The 17,978-nt window shown below is 43.0% G+C and overlaps 1 protein-coding gene and 1 pseudogene across 9 annotated transcripts in view; one reads left to right on the top strand and one right to left on the bottom strand.

The window, feature by feature from the left end:
- The first annotated feature begins 2,661 nt into the window (after positions 1 to 2,661).
- LOC784415 (histone H4-like) lies at positions 2,662 to 3,011 on the top strand (annotated as a pseudogene).
- A 965-nt stretch (positions 3,012 to 3,976) lies between these two features.
- Positions 3,977 to 17,978, bottom strand: part of MYLK (myosin light chain kinase) — a 279,518-nt gene continuing 265,516 nt past the window's right edge. For 4 of the 9 annotated variants that reach the window (XM_059888917.1, XM_059888894.1, XM_024994340.2 and 1 more), the window contains 4 exons: positions 16,065 to 16,188; positions 10,152 to 10,281; positions 8,551 to 8,682; positions 3,977 to 6,021 (listed from right to left, as the gene is read on the bottom strand). In XM_059888917.1, coding sequence (XP_059744900.1) covers positions 5,771 to 6,021; positions 8,551 to 8,682; positions 10,152 to 10,281; positions 16,065 to 16,188 — 637 coding nt within the window. In that variant the 3' untranslated portion in view covers positions 3,977 to 5,770. Of the gene's footprint in view, positions 6,022 to 8,550; positions 8,683 to 10,151; positions 10,546 to 16,064; positions 16,189 to 17,978 lie in introns of those variants that run through there. The other 5 variants (XM_059888922.1, NM_176636.3, XM_024994569.2 and 2 more) reach the window with 4 other exon arrangements.

Raw genomic sequence — 17,978 nt, forward strand, 5'->3', positions numbered from 1 at the left:
TTTTTTCTTTCTTGTCCTGTATTTGTCTTTGAGGGGTTTATAAGTTTAAAACATTATTCCTTTATTCTCAGTTTAATGGGGTTCTGAAGAGAGCAGAGTTACTGCTTGTCTTCAGGAGTTCATGTTTGGTCTTCTCTCTACTATGGTAACTTCCTGTTTTCTAAACCTTTTATCTCTTAGTTCTCCAGAAAACAGAAGCATGTCAAGCTTTCATCTACACAGCCTCTTCTTGGAACTGCCTAGCAGGGCCCTATTTGTTCTGTGGTTAATATAGTCAGAAATAAGTCAATGTAAATTAGCTTTTGTAAATACGAATTTATAATTAGCAAACATTTGGGGATTAAATGTTAAATGTGAGTTTAAAGTCAAGCCAATCGTGAGAAATTTCCTCAGGAAATAGGAAATCTGACCATCTCCAAAGGTCAAATAAACTTTTCTCCTTTGACTGTGAAGAGAGTACTTAGAGACTGGAAGTTAAATTTTCCTGAAAACAGGGCAGTTGTAACATTTCGTAAAGTCAAAACAACTGTGTTTTGTACAATTGGATGGGCACTTTCAGTTTCAAAGATCCTCTTTTTGGAGGGGTGGAATTGAAATAATTTGTTCCATCTTTCATTAGTATATAACTTTTCCACATATTTGTTTTGCTTCTACAGAAGTTTTATCAGTTCCTTGAGGGTAGAGGATATTTCTGACACATCTCAGTGTCTCCAAGTGCTAGAAGAATAGAGCTTTCCATAAGTATCAGGTACTGTGCATCAGCTCTTTTAATTTCTATAACAATCTGTGAGAGAGGAACTATTATCACTTTAATTTTATAGATGAGGGAACTTAGGCACAAGCTACAGGGCTCCAGTGAGAAGCACATCTGTAACTGACTCCACTTGGCTGATTAACCTGGTTAGTTAGATCATACCCTAGTACGCTGCAGCATTTGCCTTCAGTGAACAGGTAAGGTGCCTTGCGGAGAGATAGAGCTAGGATGTCGTGGAGCTTACAGAATAGGTTGTATACTGGCTTGCTAATCAATGTTTGTTGAATTTGACCAGAGTCTATCATTCACTGTAACATACCATCTGGAGCAAGATTATGGTGAAGTCCCATAGCTTAACCTGTCTCTTAACCGTTGGAAGCTACTGATGTCTGCCCCAAAGAAGCTAATAATAAGAAATTGACTCAGGTTAATTTGTAACCTTCTTCTTCCTTAGTTATCTCCAGCTGGAAGAAATCTAGTCCCAGAGAATCAAATAATGTGAAGATTTATCATGTAGTTCTGTGTGGTCACTACTGGGGCTGTGGTCTCTGGCATGAAGCCCTCCCTGCAGTGTACAAGAATTTGGAACACCAGAAGGCCTATGAGCTAAAATTTCATACAACCAGCAGTTAGAAATTGACTGTTGTCTCCACATGCTGTAGGTCTCCTGAGTATTTCCGGTTCCAACGGGAAGGGAGTTATGATCAAAGCCATTGAGGTTGAAAGGATTCTAGCTGTCAGGATGGCCCCTTCTGGTTCCTTTTGGTTCACTGTCAAGGAAATCTTGCCCCAGAGATGCTCTCTCTCTCTTTCTCTGCTGTCTCAGTGATCCTCATTGGAGGCTCCCCTATCCCAAGTAGCTCCAAGTTCCAAAAACACCAGAGATTTTTGGCCTAACTGGTTGCTTCATATCACAAGTAATTCAGTAATTGCTCATAAATTGCACATCTATTTAGATTTTGTGGTGAGAAGCACAGAACTGGTGCTTCTTAAATGTCTTAAAAAGTGAAAAAATATGTGAATATAAATAATCAAACACAATAATGTAAATGTTGAAACTGTTATTTGATACAATTCATGAAATTATAGACCATACTCTCCAGATTGATTTCATACCAACTTTTAAGTTTTAATCTCACAATAATTTGAAAAGCAATATGCATAGTTAAGGTAAAATTTGGAGTTTCTCTATTCTTCATAGTCCATGTAGAACAGTACTGCCTGGTGGAACTTTATAGAAAGTTCTAATCTGTGCTGTCCAATAAGGTAGCCAGCCACTAGTCTCACGTAATTATTGAGCACTTAAAATGTGGCTAGTGCAACTGAGGAACAGAATTTTAAATTTTATTTAGATTAATTTAAGTTTAAATAGCCACTGGTGAGTCATGGCTATGATATTGGTCAGAACAGATCTAGAATATGGTAATGACCTTATAAAAGGATAGTCTAGGCTATGTTCCAGCCCCAAAGAACACTAATATCTTGGCGATTTATAAGAACGAAGATTTATTTCTTGCTTGTGTTATGTACCCACTTGGGGTTGGCTTGGGACCCAGGTGGATAAAGTAGCCACCATCTGACAATCATTATGGAGAGTCTTGCACCAGTACTTAAATTCTCTGGACCGGAGGGGATCACCACTGACCAGGATTAGACACACAGCCCTACCTGGCCAGGGAGGCGGGAACGTGGTCCTGATCATGTGCTGGGGGCAAATAGCCTCAGTAACGACTGTCACAGATGTTAGCCTCCTTCGCAAAAAACAGAGGAGTTCCCAAGGGGTAAAGGATGTAGTGTTATCTGTGTTTTCTTGAAATGTGGAGATTTTAGTTTCTTTAAAATTCAATTATTCTTCACTTCCTTAATACTCATTAGCACAGATGTATTAAAAGCAGGTAGATTGCGACAGCAACCATGTCTGGTCGTGGGAAGGGTGGCAAAGGCCTCGGCAAGGGGGGTGCTAAGCGCCATCGCAAAGTCTTGCGGGACAACATTCAGGGTATTACTAAACCAGCTATCCGGCGTCTGGCTCGTCGTGGAGGCGTCAAACGTATCTTTGGTCTTATCTACGAAGAGACTCGTGGGGTGCTGAAAGTGTTTCTGGAAAATGTGATCCGGGACGCGGTCACCTATACGGAGCACGCTAAGCGCAAGACTGTTAACCGCCATGGATGTGGTCTACGCGCTCAAACGTCAGGGCCGTACCCTTTACGGTTTTGGTGGTTGAGCAAAGCATCTAGCTTGAAACGTTTAGAAAAACTAAAGGCCCTTTTCAGGGCCGCAAAAAATAAATAAATAAATAAATAAATAAAAAATAAAAGCAGGTAAAATGTGGGAAGTAAAACTCAAACATTTTGATAAAAAGAGACTTTCTATAAGTGAAGTTAGGGCTGACATAGAAATTCATTTAATATGAAGCTCTGCAATGTAAGGAATAATCAATGTGTTTTTTTTTTTTAATATGTTTAGGGTGAGAACAGGATAAAAATAAATTATTTGTTATTTTTCAGAACATAAGGTACATTTTTCACTAGCAAGGAATAAAAGGTCTTTTTCTTTAAAAATAAAATTTCCTGAGTAGGAACACTTGTAAATTGTGGTTGTCTTAAAAAACATGAAACAATTTAACATTATCGGACAATGGATTCCTTCCAGACTATACTGTGGAATCATAGAATCATCTAGTCCAGCATTTAATAATATGTCTTGATTCTTTCTAGAATATCTACAATACTGTTTGAATACTCAAGACATGGGGGGACTCCACCATCTGTTCTCTGATAACAGACTTACAGGAATGATGGTTTCCTGAGAACAAATGCTTCAATATCAAGACATGCAAAGATAGTACTTGGCTGCCAATAACAAACTGCACCACAGTTACAAATGCAGACCAAGTGCTGGTAAGAAATATTAGTTATGATGATGATTTTGTGGCATACTAAAAATGTCAGATAGATTTTAGCACTATGAGGGTACTATAGATATTAGAATGTAATTGAACCAAAATGATGCTCGAGAGAAATTTTGAAGTAAATGTGCAAATGAGGCTACCTAGTACAAACTAGAACTGCCTAAGTCATTCTGTTCCTTAGTAAAAGAGAACCACATAAAGCATGTACACAGCAGAGCGTTTGTTACTAGTTTCTGAGATCTATTTCGGTCATCCGCAACTGGTGGTGTGGAAAGGAAAAGAAGGCTGCAGAGACTGAACAAGCGGCATGCACTGTGGTATCCTTTATTTAAAAACTGTGAGCTAACTACAGTTGTAGTGTTCTCATTTACCATCCGATGGCATAATAAACTGGGAGAACATTAACACAACTTCAAGAAGGCATCAAAAAACCTGTAAACAAAAAGACACACCACACATGCGCACACATATACCACATACGCACACGAAGGTTATAGTCTAAATACAATGAAAAGTGATGAAGAAAAGCTTTGAATGCTCTAAATCAACTTTAAAATGCTTTATTATAATAAACTGTGGCAATACTGTGGCTATTATGAAAAATATTGTAACTGCTTAAAAAGCAAAATACTGGCGATTTGAAACTAGCAGCAAGAAGCAGATAAAAATAGAATGGAAGATAACATAAGACTAAGTAACATCAAAATTCTAATGCTGATATTGTGTAGGATTGCACTGAAGTAATTTAAAATTGGTTCTTACAGAACTCTTTAAAAGTCCCTTGAAATATTAAATTGCTGCACTTTACAAATAGTGGATGAAAAGAAAAAAATATTTGGAATGTTACACACACACAGAGGAAATGTATTAGGCATATCAGTTTATGGCCTTTGTTTATGACCTGCAAAAAGTTTTATGAAGAAAAATTTAAGTGCCAATGTAGTGAAAGAAAGTTAGAAATTCCTAAAGATGCAAGTCTGAGTGCATGTATCAGGTTAAGAATATATTTCAAGGTTGGGGGCAAGGCATGACCGATGCACACCCAAGAAGAACCTTGTGGAACCCAGAAGGTAGACAGAGCTGTTTGGAACATGTTTAAAAATGAAGGTATATTAAACTCAAGACTATCCTGGCTGAGATTCCAAAGTACATGGAGTTCTATAGCTCTTCAGTTGAAATCTGTTTCATAGTGGCCAATAAATAATTAAGACTAACTTCTCAGCAAACTGCTTTTTCATACATTCAAACACAAAAATCTTTACCACACATGCAGAGCTGATATTCTAAACAGCACAAATATGAATCCTGGTTTCAGGGGGAAAAAGCACATTATCAAGGATTTTTTTTCCCATAGGTTCTTATATAAATGTCTGAAGCTGCTAGACATCTTCAGAGGGGATAAGTTTAGATTTTCTACTGATTTTGGAAGAAAGGAGATTTTATTTTTCTAAGGAAGCCAGTCATCCATGAGAGCAGGATATATGTCTTCAGAATCTAGGAAGTGTCCCTAATGCTTAAACTCATGGCAAGTCCAGATCCAGAAAAACTGGCAGGTAGAACAGGGGATGGAAATGAAAAGTTCAAATGTCTATGGTATACTTTGGAAATAATGTGCCTCATAAATTAAAATGGCTCAACTGCCTGCAGAATGAAGTGCCACAGGCCTGGAGGAGACCCAGTTCCCTGGAGGAGGAGCTGGGGAGTCCCCATATCCAGGGACCCTTGGGCTGGCTGTGACCAGAGGGCCTTATTTTTCATGAGTGCTTTCAGTTGGGGAATTTATGACTTTGCCCAGATAAAGCTCCCTTTTGATTACTTTTTCTCTAAAATCAGTTAGTCAGAAAGTTACTGGTGATTTCCCCAAATGAAATCTAGCTGTACTAGTATCTTAAGGTGCCAGCTAATTTAAAGTAATGCCCATCAATAACACTGCTGGGTGTCAACCACTGCTGCTGAAGAATCAACCCCCGAATAACCTAACTAAGTAACCTATCACAGCGGGTGCTTTACTATCTTGCGGGTTTTTTTTTTTTTTTTTTTTTGAGCTTTAGAGAAATAGTCTTTGTAATATGACTTAGAAACTGCTTCTCGCTGGCTTTGTTTCACTCTTCCTCCTCCTCTTCTCCCCCTTCTCCTTCTCCTTCCTCCATGGTTTCCACGATGAGCTCTGCTGTGCAGGTGGCTTCTCCAAGACTGTTGACAGCCTTGCAGGTGTACTTGGCATCATCATCCCCGCAGACATCACTAATGATTAAAGAGCAGTTCCCATCCTCATCGTAGTCTATCTGGAAGTGGCGGGACTCCCGGATTGATTGGTCATCTTTGAACCAGACGACTTCAGGGTCCGGGTATCCTGCATCACAGGGAGGGAACACAAGTTGCAGAAATTATTATTTAAGGTTTTCCCACACAAACTCTTGAGCTACCTCTAATGATTAAGGGGATGGGGGGTAGATATGTTAGCTTTTAGCATCTATTTTGATATTTACACTTGAATATGGGCGTATATTGTAAATACTAATGTCTGAAACTTCACATCAGGTATTGTGCATGTATCCCACTTCTCATCCATGTAGGGCTTGTGCCACCTCCCACCTTAATACAGAAATAGATTATTCTCTGGAACACTGCCACAACTCTAATCACATCCCTAGAACTATCTTCTTGGATTAAAAGGAAATTTTTTTTTTTTTCCTGTATACAAGTTGAACTTAAGGACTTCCCTAGAGGCACAGTGTGTAAGAATTGGCTGCCAGTGCAGGGGACACATGTTCAACCCCTGGTTCGGGTAGATTTCACATGCCATGCAGCAACTAAGCCTACACCCCACAATTACTGAGCTTGCATGCTGCAACTACTGAGGCCCAAGTACTTGGAGCCCGAGCTCCCCAAGAAAAGAAGCCAGCAAAATGAGAAGCCTGAATGCCGTGACAAAGAGTAGGCCCCTCTTGCAGCAACTGGAGAAAGCCCTGCAAAAAAAACAACAAAGACCCAGTGTAGCCATTAAAAAAAAAAAAAAAAAGTTGAACTTAAATAAATTTAAATTTAAAAAAATGAGAGTCAGTAAAAATGGGTGCAAGAGATCTTTTGAGGGTGTTGGAAATGTTTTAAAATTGGATTCTGATGAAGACTGCACAATTGTGTAAATTTATAAAAATAATTGAATTGTATACTTAAAATGGGTGGATTTTATGGTATATAAATTATAATTTGAAGGTGATAATGACCTGTAAAACATAAATTGGAGGAACTGATAATACTGCTAAGAAAAAGAAAGCAGTATTTGTCTTACTCTGATCCAAAGACAGATAATATGCCTGTAGATAAACAGACACTGACCACACTGATTAGTCTCATTTTATGTATTAGTCAAACTGCTGCAAAGTTCAGCAATAAAAATGTTTTCTGCCTTCTAACTGACTTGTTTTTAAATTTTTGGAGAAGTTGTTTTACAGGACAAAATTGTATCTCCAACTAGAATAAAAATTACACAGAACAACTTAAGAATTCTAACATTTTTTTTGAGTAGAATTTTGTTTTTATTGAACAGCATCCATATGCTTTAATTTCCCCTCGGCACTTCAGTCAAAGCAATGCAAATACCAAGAAAATAATTCCAAAGAGAAAAGTAAGCAAAAAGATAATAATTATATAATATTTTCTAAAACAAATTAAGGAAAAAGAACTTAAGACCCAAAGACAGTGGTGATGGCAAGAGCTACAAGCCGTGGCCCCAAAGCTCTCAGCAGAGCCCCCTATCTGAGCACTTCTGCACTAGCAAAGGCAGCACATCCACTCTGAAACAACTGGATGAAAAACATGAAAGATGATGGTAGGCCAGGCATTTATAAGCCAACTTGATAATACAGTGATGCAGGAGAAAAATTGTTTCTTCATTCCTACCTTTGGGCTATTTTACCCAAAAGGCATCATCCAGCCAGATTGCTGGAGACTCTTACAATGTGGAAGGCACAGTTTGTTCTTTCTGCTGTCCGGTGCTCTGCTGCCTTGGGGCAGTCAGTCTGACTGAAAGTGGCAGAGAGCCCTGTAACTCTGTCACATGACAGTCACAGACTCGAAGCAGAGAGGCCTGTCTTATCATACCTCTTCTCTTTCTAGAATGTTGCAGTCTGTGGAAACTTAAATGCTGTGTGTCACCAAGACTGCTGACTCCTCAGGTGCTATGCTAAGACCCCTTAGGGCTCTTTGAGCTCCAACGACTCACTGTGACCACGTTATTTCTGGCTGGCAGAGAAGCACAGGGCAGACAGGCCAGAGGCCTGCATCCCAACTTCCTCTCTCTAAAGTCATACTGCAGGCTCTCTCTGCACTTAACCAGTCCCACAACTTTCCCCTATGACTCCATAACGTATTTAAAAGATTGGAAAGGTTTCCCCTTTCTATCTGTGTCATCTCACAGAGTCTACTCAGAGCATTAGACACTGTCTTACAGAGGAGGCCCTGGGCTTCAGAAGAGCTAAAACACTGCCCCAGGTCACAAGGGCCGCTGATTAACAGCAGAAATGTCTTCTCCCCATACTATGCTCTGCACCAGCCTCCCTGTGAGAGCCTTTTGTGGTCAATTCACATGCCTCCTAGAAGCTTGCAAAGCTCATTTCAATAAGCACGTTCCAGAGCCAAATAGGTCCATGATAAACCACTTTTAACTTGGGTCTAGTGGCTGATGTAAGTGGGTGAAATATCAGAGTGACTAAACAGCACTGTTCTTCAGTGGGTGGAGGGGGGCAGTGGGCCAACTCCCTCTGACCCGTTTTTCCTCACAGCCTGGCTGTTCCAGAACTGCCATCTTGCCGAGAGCGCACAGTAGGGGCCCACCGGCCCACCACACTCCCTGTACAGGGAAGGACAGCTGGAGACTTACCTTCAATCTTGCAGTCAAATCTAGCAGCACTTCCCTCCACAACTTCTAAGTCACGAATGGTCTTGGAAAAGTAGGGTTTTACATGGGGCTTCTCCTCAGCGACAGCCTCCAGGAAAGCTTGGGAGACATCTTCTAGAAGGGAGGGAAGAGGATATGGCCATTTCTTTATTCCCTGTTCTTTCCTCTTCCCTGGTTTAAAAGAGCTGACTTTTTTTGTTTTTTCCAAGTTGTTATGATTTAGCAAATAATGCAGCCTAGAGGACTGAATCATAAGCACACCTTTCTTCTGGGGGCAGGGTAGCCTGCTGCCAAATGGTTTTGGCAGAAGAGAGAACTGTGACCAAACTGGGGAAATGTTTGGACTTCCCCCTCCCTTATGCTGACACATTGGAAAAGGAAATAATCTTTAAAAAGGATTTTTGGCTGCAGTTCATGCCGTTTCAGGATCCAGTTGAGGGTATCTAAGAAGCACGGGAGCGTACCAGGCCACCAGCCCTCGGGCCTCCTCCTACCCTCCTCCCGTGGTGGCAGCAGCAGGCCTTTTTCATCTGCTCCTTGGGACGGAAGAGACAGATCTTAGAGGCGTTGTCGACTTGCCTATTGCCTGCTGTGGAGCAGTCTATTCCACAAGGATACTGCCTTCACAGTGTGTGACTCTGGACCAGGATTTGGGATGGGTCCAGGGAAAAGCCGTAACTTGGAGGGGTTCCTGACCCTCTCCTTCCCCTTCAGGCTATTTCTAGGTCGTCTGGGGGGGGCAGGGGTAGAGAAGGAGGGCGCAGGTCCATGTGCAGCAGTCGGTCCCCGGGTACATCAGGGCAGCTCAGTAAGCAGTTTGATCAATTATCCCTTGTGTACAACAGGGTCTAGACTCAGCTTCTTGCCTCTGGATACCAAAGGCATCAGGCAGCGGGGAGGTGGTATCTCCGGCTAAATGAGGCAGCTCAAGATGATAGAGGCCGACCCTACATGTATCAAAGCAGGAAGAGGCCGAGGCCTTCACTGAGGAGATAGATGGGGTAGCATCTCTAAGACAGTGGGCAAGCAACTAACCCCGTTGGACTTTAGGAGGGGCCCTGCCAATCCCTGTCTATCCAATTCAAACAACATGTTTCAGCATCACGAAAACTACCAAAAAATATGGACTATCTGAGTCAATTTTTGTTAAAAGACAACCACAAAGACACATTAAAAAAATTGAAGCATATTTTTAAAAAGTACACCACTATATGCGACTTATTTATGTCTGCCTGTCATACAAACATTGCTTTTGTAATAAGAAGGAAACTTTTCATGCAGTTTTTGCTAATTCTTGGGTAAAGTATAAGGAAAAGACCATCTAGTTGTATTAGACAAAGAATAACTTTCCCTCTGAAAATAGTTCAACCTCAGGTGAAACAGTTAAAAAGCAATTACTAGATTTAGTAATTATTGTCAGGGCAAAGTAAAAGTAGTTTTGAATTTTTCCTTGTAGGTTGTATTAATGAAAAATAAAATCAATCTCCCACCTTAAAAAAGAAAAACAACTCTAAATCCCCCTCCAACCCCAACCCTTCCTTTCTCCCCATTTGGCTGAAGAAAATCTCTCTGGAGTCCCTTACCTTCAGATTCTAGTTTTTCTGCATTGAGCGGGCTGGTTGGTGACCCTGTTGAGGATTTCCTGCCACTGAGCCCTGAGATCATTGCCATAGAGGACAGTCTTCCGATGGCTCTCACAGCATTGCCCGTTTTCTGGAAAATAGACACTGGCGTTGGGCTCAGGCCGTGTCCCTGGTTCCAGCTGAGCAGCTCAGGGAGAAAAGCCCAGCCCGGGAGAAGCAGCTGTCCCTGAGACGAGGGCCTCCCGAGTGCTGAGCTCCACCAGAGGAGTGAGCCCAACCTTGCTCTGCTCAGCACTATCAGCGTGTCAGAAGATGTTCGGAGAATGGAATGGGGCCTGGAACCGATGCGTGCGTTAATGTGACTAAACAAGGTCAACATGAGACAAAAACCCTTTTCATACTGTGCTTCAACTCCCATAAAAGGGATAGTTTATATAAAGCAACTGCGGGCTGAGACAGCTCCAAAGACTTATTGCGGACGGGGCGCAGTGGGGCTGTTTCTCATAAAACAATGCTAGTGATAGGATTTTAATTGGGCAAGAGAACAGTTACTACAGATCCCACAGGTCCTGTTGGAAAGACAAAAAAAAACCCAAAAAGCCTTCTGTTGATCATAGGCAAGTAGCCTCTTCGGGCTTAACTTCGCTGGGCTTCAGTTTCCTTCTCTTTATAAGGAGGGGGTTGGACAAGATGATCTCCAAGGTCTCATCTAGGTCTCATCTAGTTCTGTTTATGATTCAGATACTTAGGAGATTTGGGGAAACACTCTGCTGGCCCCAGCACAAGTCTTCAGTGGAGTTCTGGAGGGGTGTTCCTCCCTGAGGTACATACACCCAGGCATCAAAAACCAGCATCCGAAGAAACGAAAAGCACAGCTCTTGGCTTTTCTGAGTTGGGGCGCCTTGGGTGAGGACAGAATCCCTACTGAAAAAGATGCCAGGACTTGAACATTTTCTTTGTATTGTGAAAATTCTACCCAGTACAGGATTTAGGTCAAGAAGTCCCCAACCACACCTTTAAGATTCTACCCCTTTCCTAAGGTCAATGGAATGAAAGACTAAGATAAGAAACTAAAGCATAACCAGTGCTTTCCAGCCCTGCACCTGAAGCATCTTCTGAAGAATCCAGATGCTGGGCATCCAGGGAGCAGATGTCACCACAGACTGGCTACTGAGAGAGGAAGGAAATAGCCTGTGCAAAGGCAACGGCTGGCACTTACCCACTGAACCTCAAACTGTGCTGGAAAAGCCATTTCCTCCTGAATTAACTTCACACGCTAAAGCATTTCAGGCAGGCCAGTATACTTCAGTTAAAAAATTATTTCAAAAGTAAAGAATTTCAGAGTACTAGGGAATCATACAGAAAATGTGTGTGTGTGTGTGGTTTAAGCAGAGACCTACTCCTGTAACCACAGTTACTTTCCTGTTATGTCACATCCCATCCTGGCTGTAGACTCCTTTCACGCACTCTCGACAGGCATTCCATCTCGCCCTGTCCTCTGGTCATCCACCCTCTCACATAACACTGTGCCCCTGGCCCTCTGGCCCACAGTGAAGCTAGATTACTCTAAAAGGAACCCAGGAGGCCCCAGGGGGAGGTGATGAAGAGAGAAGAAGGTGAGGGATGATGACCCACTGTATGCAGAAGGACTGTGGCCCTGCAGAGCATGCCCTGGCAGACAGACCACCTGGCAACTTGCACACTCTTCTGGGAGAAGCTGTTACTGGGTTACTGGTGACATCATTGATCTGTTTGTTCTGCTAGCTGGAGTGTGGGGAGACCCAGCTCTTCCCAAGGGGAGCTTAACCTGACCTCAGGAATGGCTCAGAGGCGGTGTCAGCCACAGCAGCCCTCCCTACTGAGTCCACATTGGACTAGACTACTTCCTAACCAGCCCTTCTCAGCTCTCCATTGCCTTCATCCAACACAGACTAGCTTGCCCTAGGCTGGAATCTCTAAACTGAGACGGTTCATTCCTAACAAAGGACAGGTTAGTTCTCTAACCACGGATTATGCTGTGACCTTGTACAAGTCAGTTCCCCTCACTGGGCCTTATAGTTGGACGGGAAGATTCAAATCTCCCTACAGCTCTAGTCTTCTACAGAAAGACTATGATTCAGACATACAAATGGTAGCAGGGAATGCTCCCCTTGAATCCATGGGCTCTCTAATCCCAAAGAACCTGGGGCAGGACTGTCTTTATGTGTATGGTGTAGAAAAGTGAAGTCTTTCCTCTTCTATTAACAAAATGACTCACAGGAAGCTATGAGAACAAGGCAAATCAAACCATTACATTTCAGAGGAGGCAGCAAATAACAAACAAATAGACCACACACTGGGGGAAATTTTCCATCAGATGGAGCGATAGACCATATAATTTCTAAAACAGGGAGAAATGTAAGCACTCGATAAAGAAAATCTTAAAAATAACCTACACATCAGAAGTCAATCTTTGGAAGCTGATTCATGGAGAAAAAAAGTTGGTAGGGAAGTTATTATCAGAACTGGAAAAGAACAATGTATGTTCTAGCCTTCCAGTTTTATGCCTTTGAGCTAAAAATAGGTTGCTGCTTTGCTACCCAAGACTTTTGGAAATGTTTAAACCATCATCAAAGGAGGTTTCAATTCTTGAGAAGTCCCATCCTTGTTTTGAGGAAGCCTTTTTTCTTACTGGAGAGCAATTGCCTACACTGGGTTTCTGTGTTCTAGGCGGGCAGAGTCTGTCAATGGTTTTCCTAACACAGCACAGACTCCCTCCCCTGGGAAAGGCAGCAAGGATGACTAACCAGCCTGGTTTCCCAGGACTGAGGGATTACCCGCAATGAGAGTTTTTCAGGGATAAAGCTGAGACAGGCCCTGGAAAATCCAGGCAAGGTGATCACCCTACAGTCAGGTAGCCATCATGGGCCCTAACTATACACCGACAGCCCCAAGACTACAATTTCCCCTGAGAATGCATATTATCTAAATGTAATGGCCAGGAGTGCCGTATTCCCTGGTGGCAAAGAATCCTCCTGCAATGCAGGAGATGCAGGTTCAATCCTTGGGTTGGGAAGATCTCCTGGAGAAGAAAATGGCAACCCACTCCATGGAAAATCCCTGGACAGAGAAGCCTGGCAGGCTACAGTCCATGGGGTTGCAAAGAGTTAGACAGGACTTAGTGACTAAACAACAACAAGGGCCAAGAGTACTCCATGCAATATTGAGTCAAAAGCCTTCTTCCCCAGGGCCCTTTGGTTCATAGTACTGAAGTCTTTGTGGTTCTCAGAGAACAAAGAGAGCTGCCCACAAGCCTCCAATTCATAGTCCTTTGCTTCCATTTTGCAATGCAGAAGCCCTGTGGTCCTGCTCAACTTGCCCACCCTCAATGCCACCACTCACCATGTCTTTTCAACATTCTTTTGATATAAATTAAAAAAATAAAACCAACCCTACTCTCTTTCAGAATAACTTCATTCTAAGATCAGTAATATGATTAGTCATCCATCTATTGCCTTGCTTGTTAGGATTTGTTCCCATGTCACTACCTTCCCCTTTTATGAAAACCACACCCAGATGATAACTAGGAACCATTTCTTATGCAGTTGTAGAGTCTGGGCCATGTGCCCCTCTCCCTCCATCACAGTGCACCCCTTTCCATCCCCCTCCACTGTACTCTGCCTCACCACACTGAGCCTCAGCTGCTCCAAGAGGGAACCCCTACTCCAGGGGTACCAAGGTCTTGGTATCCAGAGCTGAAAATGTGGAAAACATTTTCCTAAGGAAGAAATGTAACACAACATGGTAAGAGGCAGCTGAACCAGCTTCAGGGACATTATGTGTTGAATGGGATTTGGTAGACTACTTTTCTATGCAATTTTATGAAGCCTAACCACTGTTTCTGTGGAAAAGCTATTTACAAATGCTGCTACCTATATTAAAATAGGAAGTTAATGTTCCTTCTTGGAATTCTTCATTTTCTTTCTCATTTTCAAAAAACCTTATGGCTAATCACACTATAAACAGCAAGAAAACACGTAAGTGATTAAAATATCACCACAAATTATGGTTTCCTGACCCATCTGACTGAAAAATTCCATTTATTTCCTTTGGAATCTCCATATCTTTTCTCTGCGCCTATCCCTTGGGTTTAGGCTCTTTCTGGCTTTGGTTCACCAGCAGATGTGTGGATGCTCCCAGAAGCTTGACATGATAAGGCTGCCCTTTAACCCACAGCCTCGTCCAAGCAAAACCCAGTGAGATTTCCTGCTCTGAGAACGGCCCCACCCCTACACCAGTCACCCTATGCACCTCAGAAATACTGCTATTTCTTTGAGATCTACTGGCCACAGGATCATTCATAAAGCCAACCCTTGATTTTGTGGCTTCTCCCCCCATTTTTTTTTTTTTTTAAGAGCATGTGCTCCTCTGAGTTTACTGGACCCTACTGGCACCAGAAGGTGAGGTAAGCAGCACTGCATTCCCACTCACCAGGTACTTGAGCGAAGTGAGGACATCACTCAACTTCAGGAGGGGATAACCAAGAACTGAATCCCACTGCAGGGGGTCTGCTGAGATGCACAGGGGGCGGCGTCCCTCAGACCCTCACTCCCGAAGCCCCTGGCTCTCCTGCTTCTCTCAGCCTTTCAATGGCCTGTGGTTTGGGCATTCTGTGTGGCAAATCACCAGTGTCCCAGTTGCCCCTAGAATAGTGATTTCTTTTTCTCTGCCACAGAGGCAAGGTCTAAAGCCCTGGTCCCCTGAATGCCCAGCTAAAAGACTTCTCCTGTCAGGCCGGCATGACCAGGGTGAGGGCTGGCTCATAGCTCTGAGCTTTTTCCTCCGTCTGTGCTGTATTCCCCTCCTCTCTGTGTTTCACCCATGTTCCGCGGCCAACTTCAAACTCCTGCCCTTGGCAGCCTTTCCTGACAACCACATCCAAGTCTGGTGTGATTGGCTCCATCCTCTGTCCACACTCACATATATGGGTATGGAAAACTATACTGATCGTTTATAATTCTAGCTGTGTGTTATGTCCTTTTATGTCTATTTGCTTTACTATATACTCACTGAGTATAGAAACCATGCACCCTCCAGTAGCCCAGGAATTTTACACTACCAGCAGTGATAATAAAAATAAAATAGAGGATGATAAGTTCTCTATGGATTTGGATGATAATTTTCTCCATCTGCTAACAATCAGAAGCAATTTGTGTCATTAAATTGTGTGTCATTAAGACTGTGTAACTGGAGCTAGTCTCTGGGTTTGAATGCTGGCTTTCCCATGCTTACTAGCTGTGATCCTGGGTGACTTTCCTAAGTTTTCTCGGCCTTGTTTGAGAATTGGGGATAACAGTAGTACCTGCCTCCCAGGATTAAAAGATAATTTGCATAGAAAGTGCTTTAAATGTTCCCTGACACAGAGCCAGCTCTCTGTACATATTAGCTACTGATCTCATTTGTGAACACTTACTATGTGCCAGTTAATGTACTAGAGGTTAGATGATGATCATCTCATATAATCCTCAACGATGCTGTGATTTGGTACCACTATTATCCCCATGTTACAGATGAGTAAATGAAGGCACAGCAAGGTTAAGTAACTTGGTTAAGGATCTGCAGCTAGTAACGCACAACCCCCCATGTCTCTCATTGTAGATCACATGCCCACCTCCTTCATGGTGGAGAAATGTTAAAACCATCACACTGCCTATAACAAGATCACATTCTCCAGGGTTGCCAAATAGTCCTGCAAGTGACATTGCTCCTCCCTACCCACAAAGACATGAAATGTCAGTCTTGGTCCCAGACTATTTCAGAAATAAATGTAAACATTTTTATGGAGTGAGGTCAGGGCAAGTTGGGAATGAGGGTGGCTTGAATAAAGCAATTATGAGGGGCAAGAGACCAGTCCAAAGTGACCCCTGCCATTACCTGCCATTTCCTTCTTGCCATGTACTTCTTCATCCGGTCCTTGGAGAGTTTCTTGGCCTCCATGTTCTTGGTGTCTTTCATTAGCCATGGATGCTGAAGGCACTGGGTGCAGTTCAGGCGGTTTCTGATAGAGGCAGAGATCAGAGGATTTCTGAGCAGAAGGGGATCTCAGAGACTGCTGGTCAGACCAGAAACAGGAGGTCACCTGTCCCTAGAAACATGGGGCAGAGCCCATGACTGTCTGCTCCCAATCCATCCACTGTGATGAGAATCATGGTGATCCTAACCTTTTTCCTCTCTTGGTCTGGGTTACAATGACTAGACCCAGGATAGATTAGTGTTAAGCAGGCCTAAACATTGATGGGCAGCTGGAGTCTCATGACCTGCCCTTGGGGTCTAGAGAGGCTAAGTGCTGGAGGACAGACATGTCTTGGAATGACGGGCACCATATTCCAGGGTGGGGTCATTCTGCTGGTCACATGAGGGCTGGGAGCTGTGGATGCCGGATCCTTCTACCTGTTTGTCTGATGGAGGGAAGAGTGAAACCTTAAGTCCAAATCTTCGAGAATCAGTGAACTCTCAAGTCTTATGGTGTGGTGGAGCATCAGATTTTTGCCTATTAAAACTCAAAAGAGGTATGTCTTATGTTCAACCTATGAATTATGACAACCTTAGACCACTGAAATTCATTTAATTTTCTGAAAGCTCTGGGAATCTAGACATATTTCAGTTGCTTCGACTTAGCAGCAACTCGTGTCCAACTCTGTGTGACCCCATAGACGGCAGCCCACCAGGCTCCCCCGTCCCTGGGATTCTCCAGGCAAGAACACTGGAGTGGGTTGCCATTTCCTTCTCCAATGCATGAAAGTGAAAAGTGAAAGGGAAGTCGCTCAGTCGTGTCCAACTCTTAGCGACCTCATGGACTGCAGCCTACCAGGCTCCTCTGTCCATGGGTTTTTCCAGGCAAGAGTACTGGAGTGGGGTGCCATTGCCTTCTCCGATAGAAGGACTAGTAAAATCCAAAGCACCAAGTGCTAACATAATGAGTAAAAGTAAATTTGCTAAATATAGAAAAATGTAGTGATCTTTATAAGTGGATAGGGATTATTTTAACTTTCATATATTCAAAATTTGTACAATTTATATATATTTATTTATAATAAAAAACATTTTTTAAAGTGCTGATAGATGGAGATTTCTGGTTGAAGACATGCTGAGTTTGAGTTTATGGGAATCTAGTGTCTTGATCTATATGAAATCAATTCTTGGGTGAGTCCATTTTACAAGCACAGAGGAGCCAGCACATTACTGAATAAATTCAAGGTCAGATGAGAAGATAGGTGATATAAACAATACCTCATTTACCAAACCGCAGGTAAACGAAGCCTGGTTGACAGAAGCCATCCTTGGACCAGAGTCATTAGAAGGGAGGCTTCCATCTCCCTGGGGCACCTTGGAAGTGGGGATCCCTCACACCAGAAGGAAATCCAGGCCCCCCACAACATCCGGATCTTCCCTGGGTCGGGCCTACTTCTGATATAAAGACAGAGACAGCAAGACGCTAAGAGGACCTCACTGTCAAAGACCGTGGACTGTCCCCTCTGGTGAGGAGTTTGGCCCAGAGCTGGCTACAAAGGACTAAGAGGTGGCCGCATAACCAGAAAACCAGACAGAACCACTTAAGAGACCCCCTAACCTCATTCCTTTAGCAACTGTACTCTTCTATCCCAAAAAGGATTTCTTCCAGAGTAGGCAAGTTGAGGGACAGCCTTGGAGGGGCAGGGGTATGGAGTTGTGGGGGCGAGTTTCACCATCTTCTGGGGAAATGCCTAGAGCTGCTCCTATTGCCAAAAGCAACACCCCGTGTTTGAACCAGGCCTTGCGTCATCTGGCCACCTGTTCACAGATGAGGAG

Source organism: Bos taurus, chromosome 1, assembly GCF_002263795.3.
Source record: "Bos taurus isolate L1 Dominette 01449 registration number 42190680 breed Hereford chromosome 1, ARS-UCD2.0, whole genome shotgun sequence".
NCBI lineage: Eukaryota > Metazoa > Chordata > Mammalia > Artiodactyla > Bovidae > Bos > Bos taurus.